The 13,144-nt window shown below is 37.1% G+C and overlaps 1 protein-coding gene across 1 annotated transcript in view; it reads left to right on the top strand.

Moving 5' to 3' along the window:
- The window catches only part of UBE4A (ubiquitination factor E4A), a 32,807-nt gene extending 20,600 nt beyond the window's left edge, over positions 1 to 12,207 (top strand). Inside the window, exons 13-20 of the mRNA XM_081311920.1 lie at positions 502 to 689; positions 2,717 to 2,817; positions 2,915 to 3,028; positions 4,537 to 4,711; positions 5,880 to 6,060; positions 6,736 to 6,883; positions 9,945 to 10,102; positions 11,947 to 12,207. Of these exons, the coding sequence (XP_081168046.1) occupies positions 502 to 689; positions 2,717 to 2,817; positions 2,915 to 3,028; positions 4,537 to 4,711; positions 5,880 to 6,060; positions 6,736 to 6,883; positions 9,945 to 10,102; positions 11,947 to 12,076 (1,195 nt within the window). The 3' untranslated portion in view covers positions 12,077 to 12,207. The remainder of the gene's footprint in view (positions 1 to 501; positions 690 to 2,716; positions 2,818 to 2,914; positions 3,029 to 4,536; positions 4,712 to 5,879; positions 6,061 to 6,735; positions 6,884 to 9,944; positions 10,103 to 11,946) is intronic.
- The last annotated feature ends 937 nt before the right edge of the window (positions 12,208 to 13,144 follow it).

Genomic DNA, 13,144 nt, shown 5'->3' with positions numbered 1-13,144 from the left:
GATTAGGAAGACATTACAGCATTGTAGATAATATAAGTAAAACCTAATCTTTACCCTCAGAAGGCCTGGCAAGGCAAGTTTATCCAAGATGAAACTGTTAGAGAATAGTACTTTTTAAATAATGCCTTATTGTAGACAAGAAAGCTGAGTGGCTAAGTATTAAATAGAAACTTAAGTACTCACCCTCATACTTGGTAAACAGTCATCTCAAAAGTTAAATGGTGGGCTGGGGATATAGCTCAGTTGGTTGAGTGCTTGCGTCCCATGTACAAGTCCCTGGGTTCAATCCCTGGCACCACAAAAAAAAAAAAAAAAAAAAAGTGGTGTACCCTGAATCACCCAATATTGACAAACTTAAAACTGTAGAAGTGCCTCTTTTTTTTTTTTTTCTCCCCTATAATGAGAATGTAGCATGCGTTGGCACCTCTTGTGGAGAGAACAGAGTAATAATTTTGGGAATTAAGTTTATCTACTCATCTTGCTTTCTGCCCTGTTTTGCAGAATGAAGAATCCTCACTTAAGGGCTAAACTAGCTGAGGTGTTGGAAGCAGTGATGCCCCACCTGGATCAGACCCCAAATCCCTTGGTATCCAGTGTGTTCCACCGGAAACGTGTGTTCTGCAACTTTCCACATGCACCCCAACTTGCAGAAGCTCTAATCAAGGTTTTTGTGGACATCGAGTTTACAGGTAAAGCAATCATGCAGCCAGGTGAGAACTACAGAGTTAATACCAGTGGAGTTCCAAAGCTTGATCATTTATTGAACATCAGATAAATTTAAAGCCATCATTTACCAAATATCTTCTGTGTGCCAGGCTTGGTGCTAAATGCTATTTTATATTACTAATGTGTTACCATTTGACTTTATTATCCCCATTTTTCACATGAAGACATGAATGATTAAAAGATTACATTGTTTGTCCATGTCATGTAACTAATAAGTGATAAGTCCATCTCACCCAAAAAAAAATCCTATATACTCTTTTCAACCATATATTACTAGTCAAATTATATTCAAATTAGGCTATCTGATTAAAACCTAACTCCTTATTTGTGTCTGCCCCAAGAAGGTAAAATACTGTAATGAGACTATAATGTTTGAGAGATTCTTTATTTTAACCATACCATCTAATTTTCTAAAAATCTGATTGTTGGATTAAGAATACCACAGAGCCCCCTGGCGCACGCCTGTAATCCCAGTAGCTCCAGAGGCTGAGACAGTAAGATCATAAGTTCAAAGCCATCCTCAGCAATGGCAAGATGTTAAGCAACTCAGTGGGACCCTGTCTTTAAATAAAATACAAAATAGGCTAGGGATGTGGTTCAGTGGCCGAATGCCCCTGGGTTCCCGGTACCAAAAAGAAAGAAAAAAAAAAAGAATACCAGCAGGGCTGGGGTTGGAGTCAGTGGTAGAGCACTTGCCTAGCATGTGTGAGACACTGGGTTTGATTCTGAGCACCATAAATAAATTATTTTACTAAAACAAAACAAAATACCAGCAAGCAGCATTCCGCTTCTCTCTCTCCCTGAGCTTCTCTGTTTGATTCGACAGTACCCTCTTACAACTAGTAGGCAAGATATGTTAAGCAATTGTATAAGACCAGTTTCAAGGAAATGTCCTGCCATCCAATGATACATATAACTAACGTTTAAAGGAACTATTAACATTTTACTGGCTACCTTTCAATACTTGTGTGTGTTTGGGGTTTTATTGTTGTTTGTTTTGATATTGAAAATTGAATCCAGAGGCACTTTGCCACTGAGATATACCCCAGTCCTTTGTTTACTTTCAGACATGGTTTCACTAAGTTACTGGAAGTCTTGGCGATTTGATGAGGTTGGCAGTGAACTTGTGATCCTCCTGCCTCAGCCTCCCCAGTTGCTGAGATAACAGGCATGAGTCACTGTGCTCAGTAACCTTTCCCTGTTTGGTTTCTGGCTTTGTTACTTACTCACCTCTGGATCAAAAATTACATTATTTGTCCATGTCATGTAACTATTAAGTAATACAACCAGATATAAAATGAGTCAAAGCAATGATTCAGTGAAATAGTACATGTAAATCTTCATCGTACTTAAAGAACTGCACAATAAATCATTGTGGTTATCTCATTATGTAACTATATAACCAAATATTTGTCATATATTACAATATATTACAATTTCTATTTTTTCCCCAAAGGAGTGGAGACTTGCATTTAGTAGAACCAAAATAAAAATTTGGGTCTTTGAACTGCAAATCTTACACTCTTCATTATATGACCCAGACTTTGGTTCTTCAGATGCAGTATAGGCTCAAATTAGCTCCTGACCTGATATTTCAGAATAATCAAGAACAAATTGGCTGCACAGTTGGGGTATTGTCTATGAAGAATGCAGGAATTATGTAGTGTCCCACTCTGTGCATGACTTTTCAGCAACACCACAGTCAGCACAGAGGCCTCATTTGCATGCTCCACATTGGGGTGAGGAAGCATCTGTTACCCTTGTTGAGTAAAATATCTTTTACATCTATTTCCCTGTTGTTTTTGTTTTGTTGGTAAGCAAATGAGCAAACACTTGGTCTAACTCTAGTTTTTTTGAAACTCCTAGAGAAGATTTTGTCAGTAGCCTTGACACGTTCAAGATAGAAGAAAGTGACTGTACATAGGCGTAAACTCCTAGCCACTCACAAATAGACCACCCTTGCTGATTTCTTGCTCTTGCTTAACTTTAGGAGACCCCCATCAATTTGAACAGAAGTTTAATTACCGCCGTCCCATGTATCCCATCCTAAGATACATGTGGGGAACAGATACGTATCGGGAGAGCATTAAGGTAAGAGAATTTTTGGTGAAATCAGTTGCGCCAGATGAATCCCAATGATGTGATTCATTATTACTGACACAGTTTTCTCTTGGGCTGGAACTTACAGGATTTGGCTGACTATGCCTCTAAGAATTTAGAAGCTATGAACCCTCCACTTTTCCTCCGCTTTCTTAACCTGCTAATGAATGATGCCATCTTCCTTTTGGATGAAGCTATACAGGTAAAAAAACAAACATTTAACTGCTACTATATCACCAAATCATTGTCAGTACATATTTTTGATCTTTTTAATCATTGTAGAACAATCCTGTGCCATGAGTATCCAGTCTTGAACACAAAAATTTATGAGTTTACCATTATGGAGCTTTCTAGGTTATTGTTCCATCACAGAAAAGATCAAGGGTCATTGAAGCTTCATAGGATGGGTACTTTGGCAGAGTTAAAAACATAGTTTGATGAAACCAAACCAAGGTACACTGGCAAAAGTCATTAGGCCAGCATCACCCAAAAAAAGAATCAAAAGATCTTGTTTTTGGTCAGTAAGTTTCAACTATTTTTCCATCCAAAGATATCAGTAACAGTGGTTCACTAGACAATGATTTTTAGTCCTCTGTTCTAAAAGATCCAGATTTTTTTATCACTACTTAAAACGTATCTGGTTTGTGTTTGTGTTTTGGGGTTTTTTTTTGTTTGTTTGTTTTGCCTCCTAAATCCTTGGCTATATTATGAAACGTGTTTCTTGAAATGTAAGATACAGCTGAGTGTCTCTTAGCTCCTGCAGTGCATCTTTTCCTCAACCATCCATATGAAACTGTTCATTACTCCACTAAAAACCTGGGTACCCAGACAGAAAAACTTCCCTTCCCTATAAACTACAGTAGTGACCTAAAGGAAGATGAGATAGGTAAATCCTGAGGGTAGCCTATTGGACAGTCATGAGCTCCTCTTATTGGTTTGGTTTATGAGAAAAGTTCCTGCTCTTTTTCATAAACTTACACTCTTAAAATAGATTTTCTGAGAAAATGAGAATAGGTTCTGTTATAAACAGACCCTGAAAAGGAAGAACAGTAGAGCCAAAGAATGAAGCTGATGGCATTTTTCAATGAGACTATATAACTTGACTTGTTTGCTATAACAGTAAGGATGATGAGAGGTAGAGTTTTAAATAATTATGGTTCTCCTTCCAGACATCTTGCATATTTGATAGAGCTTTCATTTTTGGTAAGTGGGTTTTGATTTGTGGGGTTTTCGTTTTACATTTTTTATCTTTCAGGAAGGATTCATTGTTTCTTCCTTGTAGCCTAGTGTTTGGGCCTGGGTTTCTTGTATTATGCCATTTTTCTTCCTTTTAGTTTTTGGGTACTGGGGATTAAATCCAGAGATGTTTTACGACTGAGCCACATCCCCACCCCTTTTTTATTTTTTGAGACAGGGTCCCAGTAAATTAAGTTGCTTAAGATCTTGTTTAGTTGCTGAGGCTGGCCTTGAATTTGCAATCCTCCTGCCTCAAGCTCCCGAGTCACTGGGATTACAGACACTAGGATTACCACACCCAGCTATCAAAAGTTCTTTTATGCTTCAGGCTTTGCTGACAAATAAAGACTCATATCTCTTATATGATCTCTGGTTTTCCCAGCTAAGAGTGGATTTTAAACAAGACCTCTTAAATGTCATGTTCCTTCAATTGCACTTTTCTTCTCTAATATATCCCACCTCTGGTTTCTTTAGTATTTGAGCAAGATAAAGATCCAGCAGATTGAGAAGGACCGAGGTGAATGGGATAGTCTGACCCCAGAAGCCCGCCGAGAGAAAGAGGCTGGCCTGCAGATGTTTGGGCAGTTGGCACGTTTTCATAACATTATGTCCAATGAAACAATTGGTACACTTGCCTTCCTAACATCAGGTAAGGACACAGAAAAAATGGAGTCATCAAGATCTGCTTCACTTGGGGGATCAGCCCACTTGAAACTAAGAATGTGCACTCTGGGATAGTATCCTCTATATTTGAGAGGGAAACAGATCACTAGGAAAGCTTCAAAAAGAAGATCAATGCCAGCTGGGCAAAGTAGCCTCTAATCCCGTCTATTCAGGAGTCTCGGGCACAAGAATCACAAGTTTAAGGCCAACTCAGTTGAGCAAGATCCTGCCTCACAATAAACAATGAAAAGGGCTGGGGATGTAGCTCAGCAATAGAGGGCTTGCCTAGCATGTATAAAGCCCCTGGTCCATCCCCAGCACTGCAAAATAAATAATATCTCATGGTGCAATCACAAACTGAAAAACTATGAAGTCTTTGAAAATGGTGTAAATCAATGTTATTCTATAAAACTTTCTGTGATGGTGGAAATGATCTATAATTCTGGGCTGCCCAGGTCTACACATAGCAGCCACACATGACTGCTGAACACTTGAAATTTGGCTAATGTGACTGAGGAGTTGAACTTTTAATTTCATTTTAATTGATTTAAATTGTAAAAGTGGCAATGGTTGTTCAGTGGTAGAGCACTTTCCTAGCACACATGATGCATTAGGTATGATCCTCAGCACCACATTAAAAATAAACAAAAGTGATTGTGTCCATCTATAACTAAAAATAGATAAATCAATTGTAAAAGTACATGTGACCAGTTTACAGGAACCTCTATTTACAGGAACCTCTCTTTACTAAAATGGTAAGATATCTCTGTAATAGTTATTGAAAAAGGTTACAGAGGGCTGGGGCTATAGCTCAGTGGCAGAGCACTTGTCTAGCATGTATGAGGCACTGGGTTTGATCCTATATATGCAATATACAGTATAATCATTTTTCTCTTAAAGATGTATGTTATGTGTATAAATATGGACAAATAAACTAGGATATCTAGCAAAATGATAACAGTATCTCTATGTGGTAGTTTTGTTTTCTTTTATGTTTTTGATTTTGGCTTACCTACTACTTTGTGTAGTGAAAACATATCACTTATGTAATTTAAAAAATAGTAGCCCTCACAGGTCTCTAAAGAGTAAACAAGACATAAGTAAAAGATTATTAAATGGATTGAGTTTTCAGAAACTCTTGACTTTTTTTCCAGAAATCAAATCACTTTTCGTGCATCCTTTTCTGGCTGAGCGCATCATCTCTATGCTGAACTACTTCCTGCAGCACCTGGTTGGGCCCAAGATGGGTGCCTTAAAAGTCAAGGACTTCAGCGAATTTGACTTCAAACCCCAGCAGCTTGTATCAGATATCTGCACTATCTACTTAAATCTTGGGTACCTGAGATTGCAATTGGGCAAGCAGAAGGGATGCTGATGTTTTGATAGTAGAAGGACTGGTTGCTATTGCATGGAAATGGAAAAGGAATGGTTACTTCTAGTTGGTTGATGAAGGAATCTTTATATTATTAACTGAGATTTTATATGATTCATGGGATATTGTTGAGGATTTTCAACATTCTGCCTTGATCTATACTAAGATAAACTTTGCTAATTGTACGATTGTTTGGGAAATAGTATTTCTTCATGACCATGGAATACCTGATAGATAGCCTATCTAGAAAATTAGAAGTCTTTCTACATTAAAAGTATATTATACGGAGGCTGGGGTTGTGGCTCAGTGATAGAGCTCTTGCCTAGTAAGTGTGAGGCTCTGAGTTCGATCCTCAGCACCACATAAAAATAAATAAATAAATATATTGTGTCCATCTACAACTAAAAAAATATTTTTTAAAAAAAGTACATTATAGGGGTGGGGATGTGGCTCTGTGGTAGAGTGCTTGCCTTGAAAGCATGAGGCCCTGGATTCAATCCCCAGGACCACAAAAAAAAAGAAAAGAAAAAAAGTACATTATAAGATAAGTGATGAGAATGATTGTTCCATGCCCATCTATTATCTTCCCATCAACCTACCCTCTGATGCTCAGTTTCTTTCTAATGCTGACTTTCCAGGGATGAGGAGAATTTCTGTGCCACTGTGCCCAAGGATGGACGTTCCTATTCCCCAACTCTCTTTGCACAGACAGTTCGAGTCCTGAAGAAAATAAATAAGCCTGGGAATATGATTGTGGCTTTTAGTAATCTGGCAGAGAAAATCAAGGTGAGGAGAGGAGAATTTGTTTCCTCATATGCTCAATAAAAATCACATTGTCACTGGCATGGGGCTAAACACTTATAAAACCAGCTACATACAAAGCTGAGGCATAAAGATCACAAGTTCCAGGCCAGCCTTGGAATTTAGTGAGACCCTGCCTCAAAATAAAATAAAAAGGACTGAAGATGTGGCTTCATGGTAGAGCACTTGCCTAGATCATTTGAGGCCCTGAGTTTAATCTCTAGTACCATACATACACTCAAAAAAGATCACTTTGACAGGGACTGGGGTTGTACCTCAGTAATAGAGCACTTACCTAGCATGTGTGAGCCCTAGGTTCAGTTCTCAGCACTGTAACAAAATGTTGATTGCAAAAATCACATTGCCAACTCAACTATGCTTAATTTTGCCCTATTTCAGGGAGAAAAAAGTTTGCCTTGAGAAACTAGAAATAGGTGATTCTTCTTTGTCAGTAACCGGAGCTTCCATCTTCTTATTTTGCCCAGTATGTGTTCAGTAGGCTGAGGCAGGAGGATCACACATTCAAAGCCAGTCTCAGCAACTTAGTGAGGCCCTGTCCCCCCAAAAATAATAAAAATGGGTTAGGGATATGGCTTAGTGGTTAAGCCATCCTGGGTTCAATCCCCAATACCAAAAATATATACATTTGTTGTATATATTTTTTATATAACAATATATAGTGTGTGTATATATATTATATAACAATATATAGTATATATATTATACTTTTTTTTTTTTTTTTTTTGGTACTGGGATTAAACTCGGGGGCACTTGACCACTGAGACAAATCCCAGCCCTGTTTTGTATTTCATTTAGAGACAGGGTCTCACTGAGTTGCTTAGCGCTTCGATGTTGCTAAGGCTGGCTTTGAACTAGAGATCCTCCTTCCTCAGCATCCCAAGTTGCTGGGGTGATAGGCATGCACCACCATGCCTGGCTGTAACATATATTTATATATTTTTATATGTGTGTGCGTATGTGTGTGTGTGTGTGTGTATATATATGTGTGTATATATATATATATACATATATATATATATACACACACACACATTTATAACGTGTGTATATAACATATATACATATACATGACATATATCCAAAAAAAATTACTTTTTTCACCTAAGAACAAGAACAGAAATTAAAGAAACAACTTCTAAAAGAAAAGAATATACATTTTTGGAAGCTTTTTATAAAAACTTCCCAGAGTTACTAGTAGACTTGAAAATTTAGAATGTTAATGCAGAAGAACATTTTAGGATGAAATTCAAGATGCATAGTTTTCAGTAACTGATTTTTATCTTTCTCTGTTCTCTACATATATAGTTGGTAGGTAACTTACACTGAAACAGGCATACATTTTAAAGATTAAACTACTGCATTGTATTCACTTAGTCCCTTTGGTTGGAATATGACAGCTCCTTCAGAAATGGTTAAGAAGGAAAAATGGTGCAGAAGTCTAATAGAAAAACCTTTCTTATTGAGTTGGGTATGGTGGCGCATGCTTGTAATCTGAGTAACTTCAAAGACTGAGGCAGAAAGATGTCAAGTCTAGGCATCTTAGCAAGACCCTGTCTCAAACAGGGCTGAGAATGTAGCTTAGTGGTAGATCACCTTTGGATTCAATCCCCAGTACTAAAAAGAAAGGGAGGGAGGGGAAAAGAAAAGAGAATCAATATTCTTACTGATGTGAGTTTCTTTTTTATGGAGTTAGATTTCATTCTTGGCCTAGAGCTTAGCCAGATGAATCTCTAAGGATTTAGGTATAGGGATCAAATGTTTAAGCTATTTTTAAATTCCTGTTTCTGTTTATATCAAAATCCATAAATTGTTTTTCACACACAGGCTTCGTGACTAACTCAAAAAGTAACCCTCCTTCCCATCCCCTTTTGATTATGGCATTTATAATAGAACTGTTGCCAGAAAGATGTTGTATATGGTGTAGTTCTTTTCCTGCTAATACTTATACCTGTTTCTAGTCATGACTGCCAGCAGGTGACCCAACTTGCAAGTTCGGAGTTGGGGTGCAATATTAAATTTGCTTCTGAAATATCTATTTTGGCTGATTTAAAAAAATAACAGTCAAGGTAAGAGCCCAGGCATGATGGTACATACCTTAAAACTAAGAACTTAAAACTAAGAACTGGGCATGGTGGCACATCTATAATCCCAGTAACTCGGGAGACCACGGCAGGAGGATTACAAGTTTTGAGGCCAGCATGGGCAACTTAGCCAGACCCTATCTCAAAATTAAAAATAAAAATCATAGAATTTGCAGGGAAATGGACGGCACTAGAGTAGATTATGCTTAGTGAAGCTAGCCAATCCCTAAAAAACAAATACCAAATGTCTTCTTTGATATAATGAGAGCAAATATGAACAGAGCAGGGAGGAAGAGCAGGAAGAAAAGAGTAACATTAATCAGTGACATGAGATGGGAGGGAAAGGGAGAGATGAGGAAAATTGCATGGAAATGAAGGGAGACCCTCATTGCTATACAAAATTACATATAAGAGGTTGTGAGGGGAATGGGAAAATAAACAAGGAGAGAAATGAATTACAGTAGATGGGGTAGAGAGAGAAGATGTGAGGGAAGGGGAGGGGGGATAGTAGGGGATAGGTAAGGTAGCAGAATACAACAATTACTAATAGGGCATTATGTAAAATTGTGGATGTGTAACTGACGTGATTCTGCAATCTGCATTTGGGGTAAAATTGGGGGTTCATAACCCACTTCAATCTAATGTGTGAAGTATGATATGTCAAGAGCTTTGTAATGTTGTGAACAACCAATAAAAATTAAAAAAAAAATAAATACATAAAAAAAATTAAAAATAAAAAGGGCTAGGAATATGACTCTACAGTAGTAAAGCGCTCTTGGGCTCAATCTTCAGTACCAAAAATAATAATAATTAAAAATAATAAAGTTAAGGTTTGTCATTGCTGTCAAGATTTATTAATGACCAAGATTAAGTTATAGCCTTTTAGCATTATGAATTCAGCTGTACTATGAACATACTTTAACTAACAGGTATTGTGTTCTCAGTCTCTTGCAGACCTCCAACAACAAGAAGAGGAGACCTATGCAGATGCCTGTGATGAGTTCCTGGATCCTATCATGAGCACACTGATGTCTGACCCTGTGGTGCTGCCGTCTTCCAGAGTCACTGTGGATAGGTCCACCATTGCCAGACATTTGCTCAGGTAGGTCACTCCCAAAAGCATCCCCAGAAGCAGAGCTTATTTAAATTATAAAAAGTAAAAAAGACAGGCCGGGGTTGTGGTTCAATGGTAGAGCGCTTGCCTAGAATGCATGATGCACTGGGTTAGATCTCCAGTACCACATAAAAATAAACAAATAAAATAAAGGTATTGTGTTCAGCTACATCTTTAAAAAAAAAAAAAAATTTTTTTAATATAAAAGACAAAGGTTTTATTTTTTGCTTTAATTCAGATTTTATACTATGTGAGTTAACTCTGTTTCTCTCTTTGGACCCCACCCATGGGGTAGCTATGAATTTTCCCTAGTTCACTTGTTATTTGGATAGTTGCCTCCTAATATCTATAGAAAAGACAGGAATAAAGATAAATGGTAGCTTATTTGCTACCAAACACCTCCTTTTTTTTTTTCTTTTTCTTTTTTTTTTTTTTTTTTTTTTTTTGAGACAGGGTGTCACCATTTCACCCAAACTGGCCTCAAGCAGGAGTTCTGCCCTGCTTAGCCTCCTGAGTAGCTGAAACTACATGTATACTCCATTGTCCTGTCAACCCCTTGACTTTTTTAAGTATAGCATTAAATAGAAATGGATATTGAAAGACTATTCATGTTTTACAGTTATGTAAGTTGACCGAGATTTAAGGCAGTTTTTAAATATCAAAAAAATAACTGGGTACAATGGCACACAACTCTTAATTCCAGCTACTTAAGAAGTTGAGTGCTGGGGGTTGTGGCTCAGCGGTAGAGCGCTCGCCTAGCACATGTGAGGCTCTGGATTCGATCCTCAGCACCACACAAAAATAAATAAATGAAGATATTGTGTCTGACTAAAAAAGAAGTTGAGACAAAAGATCACAAGTTTCAAGGCCAGCCTCAGAAACTTAGCAAGACCCTGTCTCAAAAATAAGATTTAAGAAAAAAGGACTGGGGATATATCTCAGAGACAGAATATTACTAAGTTCAATCCCCAATACCACTAAAAGAAAAAAAAAATGATAAAATGAATTTTATACTTCATGGTATTAGGTATTAAGCTTTCCCTGTATGCATAATGCTATATATAAGGTGGTATGTCTTTTCTAAAGTGTCAATGAAAATTTTTATTGTGTAGTTATCTCAGAATATAAACAGAAGATATATTAGCCCTTAATGTATGTCATGAATCTTTTTTTTTTAAAGAGAGAGAGAGAGAGAGAGAATTTTTTTTTAATATTTTATTTTTTAGTTATCGGCGGACACAACATCTTTGTTTGTATGTGGTGCTGAGGATCGAACCCAGGCCGCACGCATGCCAGGCGAGCACGCTACCACTTGAGCCACATCCCTAGCCCTGTCATGAATCTTTTGTTTTTTATTTTTTGCATCTGTCACTAAAACTACAAATAGTTAGCTGGGCATGGTAGTACGCATCTGTAGACCCAGCTGTTAGGGAAGTTAAGGCAAGAGGATCATTTGAGGCCAACCTAGGCAACAGTGAGACCCCATCTCAAAAAAGGAAAAAAAAAACTACAAATAGTGTTTTACATTGACATGAATGTATAGGGTCTCTGTCTTAGAGAAGCTAAAGTCTGGTGACAAATGCAAAAAATAGCATTTTTTAAGCCACTGGAATCAAAAGTCATCTGAACAAGCAGTGTTGAGATAATTTATTAACAAGAAAAGAGATAACTCCTGAATCATTCTTTTTCTCATCTCACCCAGATCAATATTTGACTCATAGTTGCAAAGAATGGTTAGCTTCAGTCAAAGTCCAAGTAAGATGCTTTATTTTTGGCTTAGGATGCTAGAACTCATAAAAATAACCCCCTTTCTCTCTCTCTCTCTGTCCCAGTGACCAAACAGATCCTTTTAACCGCAGTCCCCTCACCATGGACCAGATCCGGCCAAACACTGAACTAAAAGAAAAAATCCAACGGTGGCTTGCAGAGAGGAAACAACAGCAAAAGGAGCAACTTGAATAAATACTGTGAACTAAGCAAACCAAAAACCAGCCCCAGAGTGTAGATAAACAATTGGTTTCTTTTTTTCTAGTTCTGTTCCTTTCCTTTTTCTTTCTTTCTTTCCTCCTTTTCTTTTTTCTTTTTTTTTTTTTTTCATCTTCTTTATTAAATTTGAGAACTGCTTTTGCTCAAATTATGATAATTAAGATTTCTGAGAATTTGTCAGTGCTCCCCTGGCTTGCAGGAAATTATACTTCTTATAATCAACCAGTGATTATAAATCACTAATTTTCAGCCTTTTTTCTCTATTCCTATTTTCCTACCTTATTAGTTCAACTGCTAAAACTTCCCTCCACTTTACTATTTTTCTCCCCAAGTACTGCCCAGACATTTTTAGTGAGCAGTACTTTTTAAGTCTACAGTGTCACGTATTTCAATGTCAGTTGATATAACCAGAAAATCCTGCATTATCCTGCAAATTTACTAGTCCTCATGATCTGGACTTAAGCCCTTATACTTGTTATAGCTCTATGATGTTACAAAACAACGTTTCACATAAAAGCAGATACCTTGATGTTCGTGTTGACTTTTGAATAAGATGATAGATTTTTTTTTTAAAAGGAATCTTCTGCAACTTCTGTTGATAGCTCTTAATTTTGTGTTATCTTGTAACTCAAGATATTATCACAAACACACACTCTCTCATGGGGTTGTCACCACCAAAACTTCAGCCCTGAAGCCTTTTTATGAGGATTAGTGATTGGGCAAACTTGCATTTTAGACACTTAAGTCAAAAATTATGGGGTGAAGGGATTAATAAACTGTCAGACCTTTTTCTCTTATAAAAATCGATTGTTACAAAGACTAGACCTGAATAGAAGTTAGGCAACAAATATTGTAAACATGAAAAACATCATATAAGACACTAATATCAACAGTATATCTCACACATACATACATACCATGTACTTTTTTATATTGGTATAATATAAATTGAGTGCCACTTTCTGTTGTCTCTTCCACAGTAAGATATATGCAGTGTGTGGCCATGTTTACTCAGATACTCATTCTAGACAGGTGAAATTCTGA

The sequence above is a fragment of the Spermophilus citellus genome, assembly GCF_964194105.1.
Source record: "Spermophilus citellus genome assembly, chromosome: 2".
Classification (NCBI taxonomy): domain Eukaryota; kingdom Metazoa; phylum Chordata; class Mammalia; order Rodentia; family Sciuridae; genus Spermophilus; species Spermophilus citellus.
Note: the sequence above shows the minus strand (reverse complement) of the source record. Positions and strands in the feature narration are given on the sequence as shown.